Raw genomic sequence first — 20,818 nt, forward strand, 5'->3', positions numbered from 1 at the left:
AACTGCAGTGGATACTACATTAGTTACAGTTAAAAAAGTCACACAATAACATGAACAAACTTAGAGTTGAGTTGGTGGTGCACCAGCAACTCCCATGTGCTGTGAGGTAAAATTGCTGTGTCTCTTAATTGAGTCTGGTGGCTTTGAAGATATCGATATAACGACTTCAGTTCCTCATTATAAAGGGCTGTCTAATGGGAAGGTACAGCGGTAAAATAATTAATTAATATAGCTTACACTTGAAATGATGCAGATTTTTTTAGGTGGTCTTTTTTATAGGAGGCTCATATACGTTTTGCTGCTGCCCCCATCCACAGCCACCAGACTCCTTTGACAAAAAATTTAATTTTAGGTCGCAGAACATAAGGAGTTGCTGATCAACTGCTAGTTTGTGTTATTGTGTGACTTTGTAACCGAGCTATCCTTGTGTCCACAGCAGTAGGCTACAGCTTCTGTGCCCATACGCTATCTAACTGTGGGTAATTCACTGACTATGGATCTATAAATGTGTTTATACAGTTCATATGCAGTATTATATTGAATCTCAGTGTCTCTTCACCTGGTTAAACAAAGGTTTAATAATATTGAAATAGTCCCATCTTCCACCTTCAAGCTCAGATCTTCCCAGCTAACACTTTTCTCACTCTCTGTGCTTTCACTGCCAGCGAGCGGCATGTGTGGGGGTCAAGGGAGTATCAGCGCTGTAACCCTTGTCACCACTTTTGGATAACAGCCGAGTGAGTTTCCATTTGAAAAACACAAAAAAGACCACAGGTAGATCCATCCTCTAATTCAGCAGTGAACAGTCTGCTATGTGTGTGCATTAATACTTCACTGCATAATTTATATTATCATTTAAAATTCCTCACATCTTAAAAATATTAATTAATTGAGGTAAGATTGAATACTAGATTGGATTGCAGGAGGTAAATGTCAGCAGCAGTTGTATCACAGTATCTAAAGCTAAATCTTAGGGAGTTGTGTTCATGTTCTTCAGAGAGGATGCTTGGATAAAGCCTGAATAATGAGACGCACAACAGGGAGCATCAACACTGACTTCTCCAATACTCAGAGAACACACTCCTGTTATGACTGGCTGTCGAGCCCAAACCCTGGAAACATATTTTTCAGCTTTGACACGAGGAATAGTAATGATGAGGAGGTGAGGATGGAGAGGATGGATGTTTGCAGTGTAACCTCGTACCAGAGAGTGAGAAAAAGATGGGAAACGAGAGTGAAAGAGGAGAGAAAGAAAAGTGCAGGGAAAGCTGTACAGATGAGCGAGAGAGCCCCGTGTTGCTGCAGGGGCCTGTCAGGTTGTCAGCTTGTGGGTTTTGATGAATAAACCAGCAGCAGCAGCAGCATCTCAAACCCCTGAAGAACCTGGAGCTGATCGAGCAGAGCTGCTCGGACGGACCTGCCAAAGCTGCTGAACAGATAACGACTCGAGGCAGACGAGTGAACACCGTGTTCCAGCTGCTGTACCTATAGGTGGGCAGGACGGCTGGATGGAGTTGCTGAATAATGCAGCTCTTTTGGTCGTCGCTGTACACACACACACACACACACACACACACACACACACACACACACATACATTTTTGTCTTGGCTGCAAGGTAACCAAGACAATGAGACTCCCAAAAGCTCTAATGTAATTAAACTGGATGGATGTCTGAGGAAAAACGACCCGATGAGACACCGAAATAAAGAAGGAAGTCTCTTTTGTCTTCTGCGGGTAAAAGTTAACGTCTCTCAGCGGCCCTGGTGGCCATATTGTTAAGTGGACATGGAGTTCAGCGTTGTTTTCACAGAGTCCGTGGAGAGATATGGAATTGATCTGAGGTCGGCCGCACATTGTGTTAGTGAGCGTTGGCGCGTCAGCCGACCAGGCCTGATGGAGCCGAGTGTGAGGGAATGAGTGTGGGAGAGACAGAGAGAGGAAGCAGAGGCCAGTCTGCTATCTGGTGATTAAACCAGTGTGTGTGTGTGTGTGTGTGTGTGTGAGTGAGAAAGGGAGATAGAAGAAGCTGCAGAACAAGCCTTTGGGATGTTAGATATCATCCTCAGCAGACGCCTGGTAACTGTATATTATGTTTTTTTTTTCTGTGTGTGTTTGAGAGTGAAGATACAGCGAAGAATGTTGTGCACAGCTGGGTATTAACTGGGCATTTGTTCACGTTCCAAAAGTGTGTGTTTGTGTGTGTGTTCAAGCGCGTCATGGCCTCTGTCCTTCAGTAAACACAAGGTCATCGTTTCCTGAGGTTGAGCAACAGGAATCCTTTTTTCCAACTCTCTTGCCACTTGCTGCCCCGCTTACTTTTTCAAGCATTTCCTTGAACCTGAAACTATATTTTATTTTGCCTTTTTTTTAAGACGTGGAAACAGACCACACACAAAGTTTATATGTGTAGTAAATGTTTACAATTTAAATGAACATAGCCAAATGTTGTATAACCAATTTGCTACAGCAAGTAAATGCAGATGACGCCCAATATTTCATGGTTTTTAAGTAACACTTTAAAACACAAAGTAACACAATAACACAAACTACAGATCGAGGCAGAGGTAGACCAGGGGCTCTCGGGTTCAGCGAGGTAAAATAACTGTCTGTGAATGGAGTCTGTCTTTGAAGAGAGCGTAGACAAGTTTCACTTTCAGTTCAGTTCCACGTCAGAAAGGGCCGTCTGTTTGGTAAGTGCTGAGCATACGACTGGATAAATGAGACTTACACTGCATGAGTTGTGTGAGACTTTGTAAATAGATGTTTTGATATAGTGTGGTACTAAACACCGTCCACTGTGACTTCAATTCATCAAAAAAAGTCACCTTTTTTGGATTCTTCATTCACTGTAAAGACATGAGAGAAAACTATTTTCATGACAAATTCAATGTAACACAGGGTGAGTTATTCATATATATATGGTCATTTGGGGGGTGAAGTATTCCTTTAAGGAATTTAGGAAGCTCTCAGATGATCATGAAACTCCAAATAAGTTATTTTCTGAAAGGCAAGGCACTGTAGGAAGGTCAACCAAACCAAAACCAGAGCTTAAGTAACATTTATAACATGCTGCAGGTGCCTAAATAGAGTTTTCAAGATTTAGTTCAGCAGGTCAAGGTAAAGATTTTAATCTAAGTGTTAATTAAAGGACATGTATAATGGAAATGGGCTTCGATCATGTTTCTTTGAGAAAGCCCCTGAACACCAGCTTAATGTATTAGACATGTTGATTCAACAGGTAGAGCAGCACTTAATGAGCAGGTCCTGTTTACAGTGTAAAGTAGAGAAAATGCCACCTCTGTCCTCTTGTCTCACTTCTTTTGATTCCCTTCTCTGCCATGTTACTTATAAACCAGCTCAGCATATCATGCAGTCATTCGAGGTTCAAAGCTGCTCCATACTGTAGACTGCATGTGTGATGTGTTCAGGTCAGGTTACAACAAACACACATGTATTCAGTAAGCAGCCCAGGGGGGTTCAGGCTGTTTGTCGGCGTTGAATGGCAGAGCTCAGAGCTCTCATGTGCCACTTCAAAAACAACGGCAGGCCACCGCCCTGTCGGCCCAGATCCTGGCAGAGCCGCAGCCAAACAGCTGGAGCTGATGTGTAAACAGTAGGCTGCGGGTGTGTGGCGAGGGTCGGTATCTGACACATGATGGAAGGTTGTTAGATCTCTGTACGACACATTTCAGTGCTTTGAAATAGAAGCTGTTTTTTTATATAGGGCTTATTAATAATTGACTAATCAGTCACCAAGAAAATGCATTACTTGTTTTGTATCATGAACTATCTACAACACAAAGACATTTTATTCACTTGGAGACTAAGAAATCGGCAAATGTTTCCTTTTGAGAAACTGGTGTTGTTTTCACAAATGACTTAATTTATCCTGATTTCAGGGCTTTGTGAATAAGCTTTTATGTTAAGCTAATCTTAGTATATTGTTGCTTTTTAAATGACAAAGATTGCATCATTAAAAACTAATTAAATACATTATCATTGTTAAATATAAAACATAGAGGAGCAATTAGGCACAGTGAGGGGCACAGCTAAGAGACTTTAGTTGCATTTGGTTGCTATGATACAGAATATCCTCAGAAGTAAAAATGCCAGCAAAGAGAAGAAAGAAATATATTTTTTCTAGGATATATCCTGATTTCCTTTGTCTTTTTTTTCCCCTAGTGTATTTTTTTTTAGCATCTTAGCTATTTTATTTATTTTACTCCTCTTTATTATTTATTGCGATAACCCTATGTATGTATATATGTATGTACGTTTGTAAGAATGTATATACTGTCATATCATAGTTTGTTTTGCTTGTTTTTGTTATTTTAGATCGTGGGGTGGGAGGGAGGTACAGTAGCTATTTTAAGAATTGACACTATCTTTTTTCTTTTGTTTGTATAAGAAGTAGCCCAGCTACTGTAAGGGACTATAATTTTGACAAATAAAGAGTATATTTAAAAAAAGAATGCTGGAAAAGTACTGACTTGCTCTGGATGAAGGGGAGGCTAAAGCTTATAGAGAGAGATAGACAGACCTGCAGCTCTGTTTGGGTTCACTGTTAATTTCTTCTTCATTGTTTTTCAGTGTTCACTGACGTGACGATTGGTCTTTGTGGTATTTGTCCCACCGCTCTGTGCTGTGATTGGATGGCTGGGTAAAAAGTGACAGTGATGAGCAGCTGTAGCGTTTTACTCAAAGTTGACTTTTTTTCTTTCAACTCTCAGCGACCAGAAAAACATGGCTCACGTGCACCCCGTGTCAGCGTGGGTACTCCAGGTTCCTCCCACAGTCCAAAGACATGCAGGTTCATTGGTAACTCTAAAAAGGCCGTAGGTGTGAATGTGAGTGTGAATGGTTGTCTGTCTCTATGTGTCAGCCCTGTGATAGTCTGGTGACCTGTCCAGGGTGTACCCCGCCTCTCGCCCAGTGTCAGCTGGGATAGACTCCAGCGCCCCCCATCCACAGGGTAAGCGTTTACGGAAAATGACTGAATCAATGATAATAATAATAATGGGGTTTTGTTTTGCTATTCCTGTATTTTGGGTCATTCATTTTATCTTTCTGTGTTCTTATAGGCCTATACTAGAAAAAGAAAAACAACATGAATACAAATAATTCTTTTGACAACACCATTTTGGTTGGGGGGGGGGGGTCTCTGCGGTCAAGCTAACGTCCGCATCTTATGTTTTTTAAAAATGTTCAAGCATGAATCTCAGGTAATGTACATTTAATGTGCATTTTATTTTAATAATCATTTACGTCATTGCATAAGTCAAGCTTTTTTAAGTGAGGATTTGTTGTGTCTCTCTGTTTTATATTGTCGTAAATTTGTTTTTGGGCTGTTGGACATGCAAAGCAAGCACTTTGCTGGTGTCATCACCGTGGACTCTGGGGTCCACCAAAACCCTAGCTCGGGTATTTGGTGCTAGTAGCTGTTCAAACTCTCATTTTATCACTTGTGCACTGAGTCTCACCGGAGCTTTATCATGCAGCTAAGCGATGGTTTAAATTGGATTTGTCTGACGTGAGGAGGTCAGCAGGTAGTGACTCAGAGGCTTTCAGCTTTTCCCTTTTAATAACATGATGGATATCTCTGCGGCAGAGACATGAGCTTATCCAGCTTCATCTATAAACCTGCCACATCTGAGAACCTGTGGCTGCTCTTTATCTGTCTTTGTGTGTGTGTATGTGTGTGTGTTTGGTAGATGAAAAGCTGAGTCATGATGTGGGAGCAGGTGTCTTTTAGTGTACATCCTCATATTTTTACACACCCCTCCTCTCTTTTTTTCCTTGAGTTCCTCCCTCTAACCCCCCCCCGTCTTCGTCACGTCTCTTAGTGAGTGTCGTCATAGCAACAGTCCCCAGTGCCCCATCCCTCGCTCCACCGCTGTCCCAATGGCATTAGCTGTTATCAGCTGCCTAGTCTGGCGTGAAGTGAATTAAGTGGAATCATCCAGGCCTAACCCCCGTGGCAGATGAGCTTGAGTCTAAACACGCTAGGAGACTTCGGTCACGGCTGGTTTATGGGTTTTCCCCTGACTGGAAGCTGACGGGGGGTTTGTTTATTTGGGGCCAATTGAGTGTACTTTTCTTCTTCCTGTCCATCTTCGGCTCAACATGTCTTTGCTGTCGACTGTCTCCTTTTGTCTCTTGTCTAGCCATGGCTGTTTTCATCTCTCTCAGATATTATTGTAATTGAATAAGGATCAAAATATTCTCTTACCCCTAGTGTTTCATGTCACTCAAGAGAACAAGTAAAATTGAAAAGCTAATACAGGTGAGGATGAAGAAGTGGGTGAATGTGTGTCTCTAATCACAGCTACTGGAGGTTAAGATTTTTATCTCATACACATCAACTTTGGGTAAATTAAACAACCCCCTCTTTCATCTCCACATTTACATTACGCTCCGTTCTTTTTTATTGTCAGAAGTAGGACAACAATTAACAATTACTTTCATCACAATTATTTGTTGTTTAGTTAATTATCTAGTTCGTAAAATGCCCATCACAGTCTAATGTAACATCCTTAAACTGCCTGTATTGTTAAACTAAAGGCAAAAGCAATATGGCTGCACCCGACTCAGAATTATGTCAGTAGAATCTGATTTGGCCATTCATTACAATATACAACTTTTCGTTCCTTTTTGTCCCATATACAGTTTGAACGAGGTTCAGAGGGACGTTCAGGGTGACAGTGACTTTTATGTAATAAAGTAAACAACAAGCTAACTGCGCTAACGACAGAACAGAACTTTTTGTTTCGAAGGCAGCTGCCTGTGTCTCAGTCAGACTCACTGTGGGTCTGGGTCTGCAGCTGCCTGTGGATCAAAGTAGAGTAAAAGCCAGGAGCGCTCACTTTGCAGCACAACTGCACAATGACAAAAACGACTGCTTGACTTGAAGAATCTGAGTCGACTGAGGAGGGTCAGACTGATCATTCAAATTTTTAATTTTCAGGGGGTAGCCCTAAAGAAAACGATACTCAATTCACGATATAAAACATAACAGCAGCTATTCTTCAAACTGGAGACGTTATGACAAGTAAATTATCGAAATTGTTGTTAAATAGCTTTCTGTAGACTTAAGTGCGAGTTGATCCAGAGCAAGAAGATGACAGGATTCATGCCTCACTCATGAGCTCTCATCTGTAAAGATTTCAGCAGTCGTTTTGTTCATCAGTTAGTTAGTTTGCATATTATTCATTCTCAGTGAAAAGCTTGAAGAGAAATAAATTCTGTGTTGATAATGGCAAAATGCTGCTAACAGTTTAGCCTTTTGCTAACATGGCTTATTCAAGTTCATGTTCATGGAGCTAACGTTAGGTAGAGCCTCAAATCACAGTACGTTATCTCAAAGGGCTTTACACGCCATCATGTTTGCAAAGGAATCAACGTGGTAATTTTCGTAGAACTGTGTAACAGCATCTGGATCACAATCACATTGAGTTGATTGAAATGAATGACTAGTACTTGTACTGGTTTCTGTATGAAGTGCATGCACATGCCCATGCTTGTCTGGTGGGAGGGGCTTAGGACAGAGAGGGGAGAGCTGCAGGAGGAGGACTGTGTTTTCAAATTGGGATTTGCCTTTTCCGTATCCTAGCTCTAAATGTCATCATAATAATAGTAATAACTCCACTGACAAGATGATCCATCTGATTCAGCTCAGCAGGAAATTGATGGATCGATCACATTGTGTTTTTGCTGTGCACTAATTAATCATGTTGCAGTCTGGGGGGAAGAAGTTCGGAAAAGTAGAGACAAATGGTCCAACAGTGGTGTGCAGCTCTGACCTACCTACTGGGAAAACCTTGAACTACGATGGGAGGATCAACCACCCGGAAAAGTGGATCTTTGTTCACTGAAAGACGACCATACATTATTAATACCCACTGATTGATTTTTGAATGGTAACGATCAGAGAGTGAAAGCCTTTAGTTTGATTGCTACTACCTGTCAATGCTGACCTGTGTCCTTGTGTTTGATTTCCAGCCCATGTAGAGAACGAGGAGCAGTACACTCAGGCCCTGGAGAAGTTTGGAGAAAACTGCGTGTACAGAGACGATCCAGATCTGGGTTCAGCTTTCCTCAAGTTCTCCGTCTTCACCAAGGAGCTCACTGCGCTCTTCAAAAACCTGGTGAGTCCACACTGTGTGTGTGTACTTGTGGGTTGAAGGAGTGGGGTAAAATCTTCTGGGACAAAGAAAGATTTCCATCCTCTCCCTAATTGTCTCTATCCCCCTGACTCACTGTGTGTGTTCTCTAACACACGCGCATCGAGCACATACAGAATCCAGCTGGAACTTAAAGCCCTCGGGGAGGTAGCTCTAGTTTTTCCATTGAGACAGCCAAAGAGCCACTGCATCACCAGATATCTGCTAGATCTAATTCAAACTGATCTGTTAAAGCCAGGTTTTGTACCCAGGCCAAAGCTTTATTAGAAAAATCTGACACCATCATCATGTGAGGTCTGTCGCTTCTCCTCGGACACTGTATCGACTCTAAGACCAGGAGCTTGAGGTTTTATATTAGTGTTATCTCAACACCTTATATTAAAGAAATATGAGCTGCCGCCTGACCTGGATGTGAAGATGTAATCTCTCTAAGCTTTAGCAGGCTCTCGCTTCCTAGATTACATGTGCAGCGTAACACACAGAGGCTCACAGTCACTTGCAGACAGAGGAGTTACTTGTCTCATAATGGATCGTTTTGTAGACTGTTTCAAGGCGTCTTTCTGTTGCTAGGGAACATCATTGTTGTTCAACGTAAGCCGAGTTCAGACCAACGATTAGCGTCAAGACGAAACTGTTTCAGAACGTTGCAGAGAAAAGTTCCAGTGGTGTGAACTGGCCGTCTGAGCTTGACCCAAGCCGGCTGATGGTGTCACCTACATGTACAACTCACCTGGTCAAATTGCTGGGGGCTGGTTTTAGAAAGTAAGGCACGTCACCTGTTTCTACAGCCAATCGGCTTGTAGTAAAGTTCGTTGGTCAAGTCATCCTCACTGACTGATAATTTGTGCTGGTTATTTTATATTTATGTGGTGTATTGATTCTGTTTTTCACCGTCTCATCACTACTACAAATGCAGCCATAGCCAGTATCTCACTATCACTATCCTCATTCATATTTTAAGAAGCTACAAATTATGTTCAGCCACAAAATAAGCCTGAAAAGCTGGAAATCAGAACAGAACAACCAAGAGTTGTTGCATAAAGATGATACACCATCTCAACTAGTTGCACTTGCACCGGCAGGTTTTTAGATCGTAGCAGAATGGCACATTGCAATTAGTTGCCTGTTTCAACTTGTCTAGTCATGGATCTTTGGTCTGAACTGGGCTTTAGACTTGCGGTCCAGCTATGATTGGATGAAACAGCATATGAAAAACCGAACTTCGGTCCCCTTGAGCTGAAATATACACTGTGGGAAAGGACGAAATTAGTTGTAGGATGTTGCTTTTTAGTGGTAGGGTATTCCCTTTGAAAAGGTACAAAAGTCAGAACTAAAAGTCTACCGTCTCTATGGAGAAACAAACCAGTGTGGATTGCAGCGGTTGACCGAAAGAACTAGACAACAGTGCATCTGTAGCACTCATATTATTACTAGTACTGTATTTTTCACAATTTTTTGGACAATGAAATCAAGACAGACACGCAACATATACAAGAAACAATGCTCATCCCTCCCTCTCTAGATTGTTGGCTTGAGATCGTCGGCTTGAACAAGCCAACACTCACTGACAACAGCAAAATATTGCAGAACTTACAGGTAATGAAATTTGCACTACAGACCCTGAAGTTTCCAGACGGTGTCCAGTTCTTTCTTTTGACTGCTGCAATCCACACTTTGCACAGTGTGTATTTCAGTTCAGGAGGACTAAAGTTCAACATGTCATATGCTGTTTTTGTGCAGGAGTGGTTGGAGCGGATTCAAAGTGGAACAGCAATGTTGTTTTCTATCAACCCAAGGATGCCCTAAAACGATCTATTTTTGTCTTTTAATGATGTGAAAATTCAATTTCTTAGCGATTAAAAGAGGTCCAAGTCCTGCTGAGGGTGCAAACTTTTAGACATTAGAGACAGCAGCAAAGTATAATCAACCCCTTGTCCCCCACTGCTTTAGTAATGGGTATTTTCTAGTAATTTTGTACCTCATTTAGCTCATTCAGCCTCTTAACACCATCATTTACTGAAGATACAAAAGAAAACTTGCATGCATTTTTACCCTAGTGCCTCCTTTGTCATTCAGCTTTTTTCCTTTTGGACACACAGCACACTCACACAAACAACACACTAAAAGGATTACATCTCAGTGGCGTCGGGCGCCCCTGACTTTCAGTCTCTGGCAGGTTTAAATCCTCTGATGTAACCCTTCAACTCTTATCTGTCTCTCTCCTCACCCTCCTCCAGTTCCAAAACATGAACAACATCATCACCTTCCCTCTGGACAGCCTGCTGAAAGGAGACCTGAAGGGAGTCAAAGGGGTAAGGCAACAAAACAGCATGGTTTTGTGTTACTCTGTTACCGCACAGGAAGCGTTATATGAGTAGATGAGTAGGGTTTAGACTTGTGCTGAATTATCAGTGATCGCAACAAGTTTTAAAAGAAGTTTCAGTATGCATTAAAGTTAAATTTGCTTTGAAGCAGCTTTGGCGTCCTCATGTCTTGCTAACAAAGTTACTAGCAAGCAGCTGTGATTTGCCTCAGGCACCTTTCCCCTGTTTGCATAAAAAGTTAAAGTTGAGAGTAGATACCAGAGGACACCTGACTTTATGAATCTACAAAAAAAAACACACACAAACTTCACCTCTCACTAACCGATGAGTGCCAAAGCATTGGCATGATGCCTGCAATAACTCAACATGATAGAAGTTATACAAAACTCATCACTCCATAAGATGTGTTTGAGTTAAAACGAGGAGTCTAAAATCAGTCAATGTGCTTTCAAAGGTGAGCCAACGATCACACAACATAACACATGAGAAAGTGTTCGTACAGAGTTCACAATCACTCAGCAAGATATTATTTTGTATTGAGTATCAGGTTGAACAATTTACCAGTGAGACACAGAGGTTTTTGGGTTTGTGACCCAATCAATGAATTGGTAAGTTGGCCAACAGTAATTTATGACTCCCAAAGACTCTATGTTTGAGGACCAACAGGCCAGTTACCCAATACTTGTATCTCTTATAGTCATACCCAAATTTCAATTACATTAGAAAGGCTTGTCCCTCTTAGGACTTGCTATTGTTTGAAATGTTTTGACACTAGTGCTGATACAATATTTAAAGTAGATCTTTGATTCTCTGCCCGAGGCTGATTGGGCCCAACATGACCTGCTGGGTTCGGGCCAGGCCAGACTGTAATTTGTCAGTATTAACCAGGGCTTAAATTGGGTTGGGTTCTTTCCAATTTCTCCAATTCACCTTTTTTTCTTTTCTTTATAATGAAACTGGCACTTCTCGTTTGTAAATGGCAGGAGTTGCATTTGACTGACTCAAGAGGGAATTGGGGTGGGCTGCAATAGAGCAAGAGGGACAGCGACAGAGCAATATAGTGGAGGGGGAGCGAGACAGTGTGAAAGAAAGGGATGGGAAATGAGAAAAAGAGATAGAGACAGAATCTGCAAGGCAACTTGGTTCACATGGGAATGTTGTGTGTAATATGCAGTGGAGAGTAGTGACCATCATCTCCCTGCTGTATCACCATGGGCCGCAGTCCGTTCTGTTGAACCTGTTATGTGTTAGACACTGAGTCGATGACAGACTATTGAAATAACAGAAGTGTTGTCTTAAAATGGTCTTAAATTGGCAGTTCTTACTGTATTTTTGGGGTATTTTATGTCTTAATTAGAGCTGACAGTGGGGAGATCACAGGAAACAAGGAAAGAGAAAGATGGGGAGTGATATGCACAGTGCCTTAAACCCATGAGCCACCAGTGTACCCCTAAAACTGACAACATTTTGATTTGACACCCACAACTTTCAGATCAGAGAATGAGTACTTGGTTCCTACGGAAACATCTCGGTCTTTACCAAAAATAATTATTAAGGTTCAGCACACAGCTGTTAGTCAGCCAATCAGTTGTGTATCCACCAGCCAGACCAAACTCAGACAGACACTCGTTAACAGTCTCTGCAGCTCCGTAATGCAATCAGCACTCGTTACTGTCCGTGGCGGTCTGTGACCTTTCACTTCCCAGGCACAGGATTGGCTGAGGTTTCCACAGAGGTATGATACGATTAAGCCAGCTCTCTAATGAGGCTGGTCGCCATAGAAACAGTGGTTGTCCCCGTGACCCTCTGTCGCTTGGCTCTCTCTTGACCTCTGAACTGTTTGTCCTCTTTTTCCTCCCTTGCTCTTTTGTGAGTCTCTCAAGTGCAGTGTTTTCTTTTCAGCCTGTGTCTGCTTTTCTCCTCCACGATTTCCTTCCTTTGTCTCTCCCTTAACTCCACTTCTGTCTCTCCCCCCTTGTTCTTTCCCCGCTGTCTCCTTCACTCTGTCCCCACCGCCCGCCCCCGTCACTCTCCAGTCTGGCTGTGACAGCCAGTCACATCTGTAATGCTTACCCACTTATTGCTCATTAGCCCTCTGATGATTCTCATTACCAAAATGGCATGGGGGGTAATGAGCTGCTGGTTATTTTATACCTCAGGACACACACACTTCTACACACACTCACATAAATGTCACTAATGCTGCGGTGTAAATAGACCTCAGAAATTATGCCTCCAGTGTAAGGAGAAGAAAAGTGGGGAAAGAAAGTAAAGGAAGCCATCTAGAAATTACATGATGGATTAGTTCTTGTCTTCATTCACCGCTATACCTCCCTCCAAACCTGTTGCTCACCTCCACAGCTCAAGGGTGCTCCCTTGTCCCTCCCTTCCCCCTCATCATCTTCCTCCTCCTCTGTCATTATCTTTCCTCTTCATCCTGTCCTCTCTCAGGGGAAGTACCTGTTAGCAGAGGGGAAAGCAGGAAGAAGTCCAGACCTGCATGACAGGCTGTTTAGACTGCAGTGAGAGAAGGATGAAGTAATGGGTTGATATGGATGTCATTAGAGAGGAAGGGAGGTGTATTTAAAACACCAGAGAAGTCTATGGAGAGAAATTACTCTTAATATTAATGATGAATGTTTGTTACATGGTCCACAAATACAAACAAGATTCTACATGTAGTATTCTCCATGTATTTACAACTTTGAGTTTATTGATTGAATAGTATTTGCTTTTGAAAAAGCTTCTTTTGAATTAAAATGTCTGAAAATATTTTAATATTTTAAGTTTTTTGCAATGCACATGCTTGATGTGACAAAAGTAAAGCTGGGGTAGGCAGTTTCATTTTGGCGTCAGTGGCCAAAACTCCCATAATAAGCTTCGAGCATATAATGCAATTCAAGTGGTCTGACAGAAAACTAGACTTCTACAACTCCTCTCAGGCTTTAGAAAATCTAGCCTGCGACAGGAGACTTCAGTTACAGGTAATTTAAGAGAGAATGCTCTTATTGGCTGTTCTACAAATGCAGATGCGCGTGTGCGTCCCTTCAGATGGTGAAAGCATGATTCATTGGTGGAGAATCCTGCAGAGAAAGTTGCTATTCCAGCATTGGCAACAACTGCCTTCACTGCAAAGCAACCTCCCCAAAAAAGGACGGAGTTATCAAAAAGAAAGTCTCAAAGAAAGTCGGACAATTAACGAAATATGTTTTAAAGATTGAGACAAAAAGTTGCTAATAGTTTTGCCTTCAGCTAACTGTGGCCAAAGCCTCATAGCTGCGGCTTCATGTTCAGGTTAATGTAGCAAACATTAGCTGGAGCCTAGAAGCATAGTGTGTTGTGCGTCGCCGCCCATGGGGTGGCTAATGTTAGCTTGCTAATTCTAGGTTCATTTGTGAGAAATGGAGAGAGTGTGGGGCAGGAAGGGGCGGAGAGAATGTGCTGTGTGCAACAATACAAATGAATAAGACTCATTAAATCACTGTATCTGAAACACTGGCTTACTGTATGAAGTGTGTGCATATGCCTGTTGTCGTCTGGTGGGAGAGGCTTAGGAAGGAAGAGGATGTATTTTCAAATTCTGCTGTCAGATTCCTGTCTTCCCCAGCTTTAAACCCAAATGAGACTGAATATTACATGTAAAAATACTACTTTAAATATTGCCTGAAGAGTGACAAGCGGCCAAAAAGAATCGTCAACCACCAGCACTTGAACGCAACATGCATTTTTTTGGATCTGATACTATAAACAGAGCCTCAAACTCCTCCCACAAATGTAACCCTATCAACACATTCAGCAAATTGTAAATAAATGCAAAATGAAGACGTATATCTCCCCATGGAAGGCCACAACAAGAAGACTGAGCACACAGAGGGCAGGTCATAACAGCTAGGAAAATACTTTTAAAGCTGGAGTGCAGAACTTTTGTCTCCCCCCTCTGGCAGTGAGAGTAATTACATAAAAACTGTGGCATGTGCTTGTGACGAACGACTGCAGATAAGCTAGCAGCAACTCTCCAGCCCAAGAGAGTGTTCTTTTTTTGGCTTTCATCCAGTGCATAAAGTTTTCTGAGATGTTTCTTAGGATTTTTTTCGTACTCCAAGCTGCTGCTCTGTTGCTATGGTCTTGCTCTTCTCACTTCCTGCCCACTCTAGCTCTGGCTGGTTGATGTAAAATGCATCACTTCCAAGGAAGTTTCCAGAGATGAGCTTAATCAGCATTGTTTGAACTCATTTGATAAGGACTTGAATGTAACAGATGTTCATTTTTATGTATAAGTCCTCCAGTCCAGCAAAACATCAGGAAAACCGGAGGATCTCCTTGAAAAATGTGTATTAAAAAATTACTAAAAGATGTCCTAATTTTCTTCCAATGCATAAAAAGTGCAATCTGGTATCTTGAAGTGCTCCGTGATTACTGCAGCTGTGTAGCAGTTATAATAGCCACCAGTCCTTTCATTTGATTTAACTCGGGATTTAATGGCTTTCTGGTGGCCATTGTTCCCTCGGAGCTTGTTAATATTCTGCCAGTGCTGTCTTTGGCAATGAGTGTGATGAACCAACCCCGAGGGAGGTCAGCACTTATGGCTCTGTGATTAGAGGGCTACCACCTAGCAACCTGTCACTGCTGTTACTCAGCTAAAAATCCACCATTTTCCACCTCATCTACCTCGATGGCCTTTTCACCACACAGGACAATTGGCATTTTATAAGCAGGCGAAGTGTTCTGTAATGCCTCTATCAAAAGCTCTTTGTTTGACAGAAATATTTAACTGAAATAGTCTGAACTCTGGATACAGCTCAGTTGGTGCAGAACTGGTGTAAAATGACGGGGTGGGGTCCCTGGAGGACCCAGTAGTGTTTTTACTGAAGATAAACACACACTCAGTGGAAAATTGAAAGTGCTGAGTCCACGAGACCTTTCTGCTAACAGCGGACTTTCAGAGTGGACGCCGGCATGATGTCATGCCTGCAGCTGACCCTCTCATCCTCTGTTCATTGACCGGTCTGTGTTTCTAACCCACCATGAGTCATATCAGCTCATCACTATTTAGTTACAGTGTCTGGATAAGTTGCTGCAGAGTCTACTGTGTTTGACTAAGTGAGGAAGGTGAGGAGGGGGATGCCTGCACCCTGTCTCATTGTGGCTCAGTGAGTCGTGAACACCCGAAACACCCACGCAAGCTCGCTGTTTGAGATTTAAGATAAGAGCAGATTTCTAATCGAGGCTTTTTCCTCATTAGTTTGCATACTACACACTCCGCTATCAACTCAAACATCAGCAGCATCAGTAGTTTTTAAAGTTACTGAACAGAGGATTTACAAACAGCAGGAGCAGTAGATTAAAGGTCAGTCCAGCTGGATTATAACATCCCATTTTCTCACTTACTTCTTGTGCAGGGGTGCTCAAAGTTTTGCTGACAGCATTGAGAGCTTCACGGGAAAAGTGCTGTTGCGAGACAACAGAATGTGCCACTAGTTGCCATTCAACCAGTAATATTCTACAAGGTTTGATCCCTAACCTAACAGAAGCTTGTTCAAGCAGTTTAATACTGTCTCCTTGAAGTGTATTAAATATAAGCTATTGAAAGGGAAGGTATTGAAATGATTAAAATAGAACAAATTTGTTTAATGTCATGCTCGGAGGCTGCACAAAATGTTTCGGATGGCAGCCACTGGCCCGTGGACCACTCTTGGCAAAAATATTCTAGTGGTATCTTGGTTTTGAGATGTCTGTGTCTTAGTTTTTTGCCTCCACTCCTGATGACAAAGGTAAGCTAGTGGCATGAAAAAGACATGTAAAAAATGTAATAGTAACATGACTTTGCAGAAACCATACACTGTATAAAAGAAGTGGACATAGCCACTATGACGTCACCCCTTGGGTTGTGGAGTTAAGGGGTGGATCTGGCTCTGAAACCAAGGACACTGCTGTGATAGTGATTTCTCTGTCACAAGGTAGCAACCGTAGTTGTATAAAAAGAACTGGATACAGCGTTGGAGTTGGGGCCCCATTCATTCCTATAAAAGTTGCTCAGTTGTGCATGAAGCCAAAAAAGTCAAACTTCCCAGGTGTAAAATTACCCAGATCTTCTGCATTATTGGGCCCAAAGAGCAAGTGCACTGAAGACTTCAGTGAGCTAAGTGACTAACTGCCACCGGCCAAGCGGCTAACTTCAGGTTTAGCCCTGTGCTAACTTGAACGGGATGAAATTATTTAATCATGTGATTCTTCTAGAATTTTGAAGTGTTATCATACCAAATGGATCATATCCCAATAGTGAAATGAATAATTTCATGTGAGTTGTGTCATTTACAATGTCAGTCCATGGGTAAAAAGTCTTATTATTCTTTTAATTCGCCTGTTTGGACTCTACAAAAATTGGCTTCAAAGACTGGTGCCATAATGCCAAGCATATAAAGTAAAATGTACAATTTGTAAAGATAATATTGTTGTGATGCTAATTTCCGTTCCATGAATGGTAATTTCAGTTATGTGTTCAGCATTGAGCTGATGGCTTGAACGCTGGTTGTTTGCCACGTGGTTGTAGCAGTTAGAATTCCCACTCCTTCACAGGAGTACTCCCTTTGGTCTGTGGATTACACAGAATAATAGCCAGGAAATATTTAGTTAAGTAATTGTTTAGTTGACAAAGTTTACTTTTGTTTTTTTTTTGTTTTTTTGTGATAGTAAGTAACCACAAAACCACAACCACAAAGGAATTTGACTATGTCAGATGGAAAACCAAGTGAAACCTAAACTATCTGCTTAACTAGATACCACCAGAGTTAAGTGAGAGAGTAATAATTAATGTAATTTGGTGAACTGACCTTTTAAGTGCTCATATCCAAAAATACTACAGATCCAAAGTAAACTCTGCCTTCATTGCTGCTGACCAGGTTGTACCTTCATTACTGCAGTGGGAAAGGTGTGAGGAATGTGAAACAGGAACTGCTATTCCTGGACATGTGTAGTCGTAGGTAGGAAGAGGTGATAAGTTTGCGAATGGAGGCCCTTCACAAGGGCATGACATTCCTCCTTCATCCTTTGGATTCAGCCAGACGGGGAATCAGGGCGCTCAGAGCTCGCTGTTCTCTGAGGGAGTGATCTGCCCCGTGCTCTGGCCTATTCTGCTCAGCCATTCCCTGCCCAGCGATGCCTGATCCTGGTATTTTTAGCCATTGTTACCATTTTTCTCCTCTCTCTGGCTCTGACATTTCCTTCCGCTCACCCTCTCTTTTCTTTCTGGCTCTCTCTTGACCTGCAGTACATTCTTTCAGCCGCTTCCTCTTTTGCTTCGGCTTTTTCTCTTCACGGGCTTCCAGTATTTTTATAGTCTTTCATGCTCTCTTTCCTCTGGTGGTTTCTGCCCTTGAGCTGGTTGACTGAATGGCTGAGTGCTCCTTGGCTCGGTCCAGTGAACCACTCTGTGATCCTGTGGGTTGACAGGTTGAGCCTGCCACTCCTCTGCTGTTGAAGTGGAGGTCAACAACAGCGGGATCACGGTCCTCTCTGGAGCTCTAACAATGCACTAAAGCCATAAGCCGTCTGTCCAGCCGAACAGAAATATGTGTGTTTTTACATTCATGGACAGGAATGCACAGTTAGTCAGACATTAGTGCTGCTTAAGGTTCTTTTTGTTGTTTTTAAGAGCACATAAATGTGACATAATTCTCTTGATTATTCTTTGTTATCGTTGCATGCTGTTGAGCGGATTTCCCTGGCGTTCTGGCTGTGGTATCAAGCAACAATTAATTTAGTTGAATTGTATTTTTAAGGGAATGACATGGCCAATTGCACCCACTAATGTCTGCTTTTGTTTGTCATAATCGCTGTTTAATCAGCATCGCAGCGTTCGGGATGTTGTTTAATCAAGCGCGTTGCTCAAGCAGCTGTTGAAAGCACACCCCATGACGATGAGAAATCAGCGTTGCCTGTTGTCACTGTGAACAGAAGGATCGCGTTGAGAATGCCAAAAAACAATTGCACTGCGCTCCTGCCTTCCCAAAAAACCCTCCACGGTAACCTCGCCCAGTTCCCTGCTGACACAGCTGTGGGCTGCTGTGCATCTGTGAGGAGGATGATTCAGCTTACTGATTTCACATTGTGACGAAGCACACACCTGCAAACACAAACACACACACATACACAGTAGCGCTGCTCATTAGAGGTTGAGAAAGGAAAGTATTTTTCTGAGCATGTGACAGTTAGTAAGCAGTGACAGTGACATCATGATGGTGACATCTTTGGGATTCCAGGTTGCTGTAATGGTGTGTGTGTTTTAACTCCTGTACAGCCTTATTGTGGTGTGGTTCCTATTCATGTTTGCTCTATAACAGTGTTTCTCAATATCATCAATATTCAACTGGGCCTATACAAAAAGTTATGAATGAATTTGTAATTGACTGTATCAGTATGATTTGTGCCCTCATTTCCTACTGAATAGGCAAACTATACCTAAAAATGTCATTTGATTTAATTCAACTTAAAAAACCTTCACGGGGAACCTATTTGTCGCTGTTCGCACGTGAGAATTATAAATGTGTGTCGCATCAAAAGCGCTGATTGGCAGCCAGTGTGAGGGATGATAACAGTTAAAAGGAGAAAGCCATGATTAGGACAATGGATCACTTTATTGTACGGAGCAAATTACAACAAAGCACCAGCAAAGAGAACCTACCACCGAAAGAAAAGAGAACATTGGACAGTCTTATTTCTTCCTATTTTTATTGCCTTATGTCATGATAAGAGTGATAACACACATCATAAAAGCTATTATGCACAGATATAAAAACAGGTGTGCCTTGAGATTTTGGCTTGCCCATTGGGCAAAACCATTGTTCTATAAAGTGTGTGTAAATGGCTGTATTCTGGTAGCGCCCCCCCCCCCCCCCCCCCCCGGTAGAGCTAGTCCATTAAGGCTGAGTCCTTACCACAGTGGTGCAGGTTTGGGTCCTGCCCGGGTCCTTTGTTCCATGTCATCCTCTTTCTCTCCACTTCCCTTCCTATCTCTCTCTCTCTATCTCACTGTCAAATAAAGTACAAATGCCCCCCAATCATTTTTTAAAGTCAAAAAATGGTGACAGATTCCTGTCGCAAGTTTCCAGAGTATAGAGTGGCACCTTAAAATTCCACTTAATGATAATATAAAACTGAAAAAAGCAGCAAATTGTCACATTTGTGATGCTAGAATTTGCAAATGTTGTAGCTTGATAAATTATTCAAACAATTCATCTAGTGTGAAAAACTGTTGAGATTTAAAATTCAATCTTGACCTTGTCAACAGCAACTGACGCAACTGTCTCACCATGGGGTCCATTTATGAGCTGTTCTGGAGCTTTCTGTCATATCAGAATTTTTATGGCTTTTTTGCCTTTATTAGACAGGGCAGTATTAAGCGAGAAGGCGTGACATGCAGCAAAGGCCCACAGGCTGGAATCAAGCCTGTGGCCACTGTGGCAAGGATACATTGCCTTTGCACATGGGATGTTCCGTTCTATCCGCTGAGCTACTGGGTGTCCCACATATCAGAAATTGTTTAGTAATTTTCTGTTGATCAACCAATCAGTTAATCAACTAATCATTTCAGCACCTGACTAATTTAAACTTTCTCCTTATTTTTTTTCACAGGATCTGAAAAAGCCCTTTGACAAAGCATGGAAGGACTACGAAACAAAAGTGTAAGAAACCTAATATGTTTACTCAACATCCTTTAATCTATTTTCCATAAACAGAACCAGTTGGTTAAAGTGGAAACAGACAAGTTTTTGCTTTAACATATGAAGTAAATGTTGATTGCACAATGTAGTGGCTGTAGAATAATAACACCATCTGCGTTTAGATTGGTTCCCTTTAAGCTTTGCTTTCACTGTGCAGTTCTGTCTGTCACTGGGTACAGTCTCCAGGGAAAATAAAGGCTCATGGGAGCCACAAATGAAGTGTGTCAACCATTGCACAACCAAAACAGGAAAAGAAGTAGTGCTTTTGTTTTTTCTGGTAGCTGTCCCAGGTTACCAGTATAAGTTCTCTGCAGTTACTGAAAGCTGTTTTGTTGCATTGCATCTTAGGAAAATGCTCTGAGTGAATTTAAGTTCTCTCAGGTGAGCATTCATGCAGTGAGTGGAAATATCAGGGACCAGTTGCACAACACCTGAAGTTTTCTCCTCAAGTATACTTGAGGAGAAAGTATCCTTTAGAGTATCCTTAAAAGGTTTCCTTAGTTAAGGGGAAACATTAACTCATTTGCTGTGTTGAAGGAGATTTCTCAGTGGTAAAAGTTTCCATGGAGATTGTTTGTTTGCTTGGACTCACA

General features: G+C 42.0%; 1 protein-coding gene across 1 annotated transcript in view; it reads left to right on the forward strand.

Annotated features, from left to right (window-relative positions):
- The window catches only part of asap2a (ArfGAP with SH3 domain, ankyrin repeat and PH domain 2a), an 85,518-nt gene that overhangs the window by 31,516 nt on the left and 33,184 nt on the right, over nt 1-20,818 (forward strand). The window contains exons 3-5 of the mRNA XM_050062084.1: nt 8,001-8,146; nt 10,420-10,494; nt 20,137-20,186. Coding sequence (XP_049918041.1) covers nt 8,001-8,146; nt 10,420-10,494; nt 20,137-20,186 — 271 coding nt within the window. The remainder of the gene's footprint in view (nt 1-8,000; nt 8,147-10,419; nt 10,495-20,136; nt 20,187-20,818) is intronic.

The sequence above is a fragment of the Epinephelus moara genome, chromosome 14, assembly GCF_006386435.1.
Source record: "Epinephelus moara isolate mb chromosome 14, YSFRI_EMoa_1.0, whole genome shotgun sequence".
In the NCBI taxonomy this organism is placed as follows: domain Eukaryota; kingdom Metazoa; phylum Chordata; class Actinopteri; order Perciformes; family Serranidae; genus Epinephelus; species Epinephelus moara.